At 51.0% G+C, this 3,665-nt stretch overlaps 1 protein-coding gene across 5 annotated transcripts in view; it reads right to left on the bottom strand.

Annotated features, from left to right (window-relative positions):
* Window positions 1-325: 325 nt before the first annotated feature.
* The window catches only part of NDRG2 (NDRG family member 2), an 8,865-nt gene continuing 5,525 nt past the window's right edge, over window positions 326-3,665 (bottom strand). For all 5 annotated transcript variants that reach the window (XM_055130770.1, XM_055130768.1, XM_055130771.1 and 2 more), the window contains 9 exons: window positions 3,583-3,665; window positions 3,328-3,384; window positions 3,080-3,183; window positions 2,539-2,583; window positions 2,222-2,273; window positions 1,926-1,973; window positions 1,614-1,649; window positions 1,431-1,482; window positions 326-1,181 (listed from right to left, as the gene is read on the bottom strand). The exon at window positions 3,583-3,665 is cut by the window's right edge and continues 34 nt beyond it. In XM_055130770.1, coding sequence (XP_054986745.1) covers window positions 1,015-1,181; window positions 1,431-1,482; window positions 1,614-1,649; window positions 1,926-1,973; window positions 2,222-2,273; window positions 2,539-2,583; window positions 3,080-3,183; window positions 3,328-3,384; window positions 3,583-3,665 — 644 coding nt within the window. In that variant the 3' untranslated portion in view covers window positions 326-1,014. The remainder of the gene's footprint in view (window positions 1,182-1,430; window positions 1,483-1,613; window positions 1,650-1,925; window positions 1,974-2,221; window positions 2,274-2,538; window positions 2,584-3,079; window positions 3,184-3,327; window positions 3,385-3,582) is intronic.

Below are 3,665 nucleotides of genomic sequence, written 5' to 3'. Positions count from 1 at the left end.
TAAAATTTAAAAAAAGTTGTGTTCTATTGGAATAGGGGCCAGTGACTAGGGAGTCACATTCTGCCAAGTGTCTACATGGTATGAGCCCCCTCCCACTGTTTCCATCACTTTGACAAGACAATGTTGAGCATGGAAAGGGTCATAAGAAATGAGCATAATTCAGGCATCTCTAGACCAAAAAAGAAGAATGGTGCTGATATTCCTCTAAGTTTATTGTTAAGGCAGAAGTGTGGGAGACAGGAGGGCACCCTCCACACACAGCACACTGTGGTCAGAGCCCCAAGGTAGCCCTTCCCACCCCAATGCCAAGCCCCAAGCAGCCCTGCCCCAACTTGGCTCCCTCCCCCCTCCCACTCTGGACACACACTGTCTAGACAGCTACTAAGGTTAGTGCAGCCATTGGCCCCAGGCCCCTTCCTACTGTCCCAGTTTCAATCCTTTCTTCTTGTGTATTCATAGCCCATCTCCTCCCATTCCGACTTCCATTTTGCAAACGGAAGGGTTCTGTCCTATCGTGAGGACCACTACTGACCCACCAGCAAGTCTCCCCTCACACATTCATCTGACCCACGCCTTTCCAAAAGCTCTGAAGGGTGAAGGTGACACCACCTCAGGTTGGGTGAATGCAGCTCCCACCCCAAATCTCCTACCCCTGGAATCTGAGATAAAGAGGGAAGAACCTGATAGAGACGCCACAGACAACTCTCCCTCCTCCTCTATGGATACCGAGATCAGGGAGAAGGTCTATATGCCCTCTCCATCTTAAACACCAAAATGAGGGTTGGGGAAACTTAGGGGTCTGGGTCCCTAAGAGATGCTAGGCCATCTCTCCCAGGAGTTGAGGGGAATCACAGGTTAGAGGTCAAGGTTAGGGTAGCAATCAAAGATCAAGATCATCTCCCACATGATCTGCCTGTCTTCCCTTGCTCACTCTGGCCCGATGCCCTATGCACCTCCCAGGTTAGCGCTGGGGGAGGCGAGGGCCAGGTCGCACACTAGGGCAACAAGGGCCTTTCAACAGGAGACCTCCATGGTGTGCCCTGGGGGCCCTGAAGGCATCGTCCCAGACTCGCTACTCTGGGACAGGGTGCGAGAACGGGACCGGTTGCCATCGAATGATGCCGCACTGGTCAGCGAGGCTGTGCGTGATCTGGACAGGCGAGTCATGCAGGATGATGCCACTGTGGAGACAGGTGGTGAGGCAAGCAGTCAGGAGGGAAGGGGGAGAGAGGCTGGCAAGTTTGGGGGAAGGGGTGATACCTGGGGCAGAGAGGGAGCTATACATGGAGCCAGAGGTCCTATGAGCTTGATTTGGTGGCTGGTGGTAGTCCAGGAATCAGTCTAAACTGATTCCTACCCTCTAGAAGCCCTTTCCCGCCTCCTGGACTGTGACCCCTATGGTCTCAAGAAATCCTCCACCCCATACTCACTGTAGCCCATGCCCTGCAGGAAATACTTGAAGGCTTCCGTCAGCTTGCCTGGCTGTGGACATAGGTGAGGGACAGAGATGAGAGAGAGGTGAGAAGCTGAGCTGGAGTTCAAGGCAGCTGTAGGGGTGGGGTGCGTGGCAAAGGGCATGATGCTGCTAACCCCAGATAAAAAAGCCACCTCACCTGAGTCAGCTGGGGTTGACCTCCAGAGTCGGCCATCTGTTCAAGGAAGAGCCACTCAGAAAAAGTGACACATACATAAATAAAAGGAGCCCTCCAGGGAAGTAGAAGGGGGTCACTCTTCCTTAGCTTCATCACCCTAGTAGGCTCTTAGATTTGGTTTGTTTGTTTGTTTTAATTTGCTTGTTTGTTTCAACTTCATTCACTTCCCCAATCCCATGCAGAGCCCCAGAGGCCTGACAGTCGAATCCAAAGAGGAGAGAGAGCTCTGGACAGATGCCGGTGTCAAGCTGGGCAAGGAGTGGGGTCACTGACCTTAAGGAAAGAAGTCTGCGTAGGGTCCAGTTTTGAGTTACACTCCACCTGAGGTAAGAAGGAAGCTGAATGAGTGAAGTCACACTCCCTGTGGCCCCTCCCATTCAAGGAACCCCAGGACCCAGACCCCAACTCATTTTCTACTTACTCCCTACCCTTTCCTTATCAGTAATCAAATTCTTATGCCTGCAATTGTTCTTCCTGTCCAAAACAGCTTGCTGCTTGCCACAAGAGCCCTCTGACCGCCTCCCTAGGAGTCAAACCCACCCTCCCCCACAGGAAAATTCCCTACTGACCACTGCATCTTCGTGGGGTGCTTGGTCTCCTACCACCAGCATCACAGGGCACCTAGAGGCAGTGTCAAGGAAGAGGCGTTAAGCCCCTGGCACTCCCTCATGTCCTCCTCCCAGAAGAGCACTTGGGAATGACTGGCTCAGAGAAGAAACAACCTTCCAGGCCCCACTGAACACCAAGAAGATTCAAAGGGGAAAGACTTAGAAGGTGGGGGATTTGCTAACATGGTGGGGTGGGAGGTGGCAAGAAAATTCCCTAGCAAAAGATTCTCCTTCTAAGGGATGCAGACAGCAGGGAGAGGTGCAATGCATTGTCTTACTTGAAAGTGATATCACCTCCGCGCTCTAAGTTCAGGTCTCGGCGGCTAAAGAAGGTTGAAAGAAGGGTAGGAATTTTAGGCAAGGCAATGCTATCCATCCAGATGTAAGCTGTCTCCCCCATGATGAAGCAATCTTCCTCCCCAGAATCACTGTCAAATACTGGTGATTTAAAGTGGGAAGAAAGGTGGCAGGCAAACAGGAAGCACAATCTCTATGGTCACTTGTGCCTCAGGGTCCTGGACAAAGGGCAGTGAAGGAGGAGGTAATACACATGGACAGGAGGTCATTATACATCAAGGAATCCCAAACAGGAGAAAGAGAGACAGTTCCTCACAACTGACCCCATTGGGTCTCTTATGAAGCTGCTACTTTTACAACCCAGCCCTGTCCTCCTAGAACAGTGAATTTACCAGATTTCTTCTTTTTTTCCATATTTCCCATGACCTTCCTCAGTCCCCGCTTCTACAGGTCTTAAAAGCATGAGCATGTGCGCGCACACATACACACACACAAACATGCACGCACACAAAGTCCACTCACTTGTTGTAGCTGTTCCAATACAGTTCAATGTTCTCCAGGTTGGGAGCCTGTGTGATGGTATTTCTGTATTTTTGTATCAACTCAGAGTTTCCAGACAGCTCTTCCTGAAGGAAGGAAGAGAGAGAAAAGTTAGGTTGGAACGAGAAGCTTACAGTTAGTAGAAAAGAAGCAACTCTTCACCCCCCAAATCCTGTGGCATCTAAGGGACATTCAAGAATCCACTGCCGATCTCCTCTACATTCATTTACCTGACTGAAAAGATGTCCAAGGATCATCTCCGGGATGGAGGAGGTGAGGCCTGTTAGCTATGAGGACAGGGCAGGTGAGAAAGCTCATGACATAATAGGAAGGTGAGTCCAAAGCAAAGGGACATAGTTCTTTCCTGCTCCTCCCTCCCTCTTTGAAGCTCGGTGGCCAATTATTTATGCCAGGAGAGCCTAATTGGATGCAAACAAGGTATACCCCCCTCCACCCTAGAACTCAGCACACAGGCCCCTCCAAACCTTGTGGGCTGCCCAATCCATCCAACCCTTGGCATTGGGGTCAATGTTGATGAGGACGAGGCCCTCAACAGTATCTGGGTGGT

The sequence above is a fragment of the Sorex araneus genome, chromosome 3 (assembly GCF_027595985.1).
Source record: "Sorex araneus isolate mSorAra2 chromosome 3, mSorAra2.pri, whole genome shotgun sequence".
Classification (NCBI taxonomy): domain Eukaryota; kingdom Metazoa; phylum Chordata; class Mammalia; order Eulipotyphla; family Soricidae; genus Sorex; species Sorex araneus.
The sequence above is the reverse complement of the archived record's forward strand: the minus strand, read 5'-3'. Positions and strand labels throughout refer to the sequence as shown.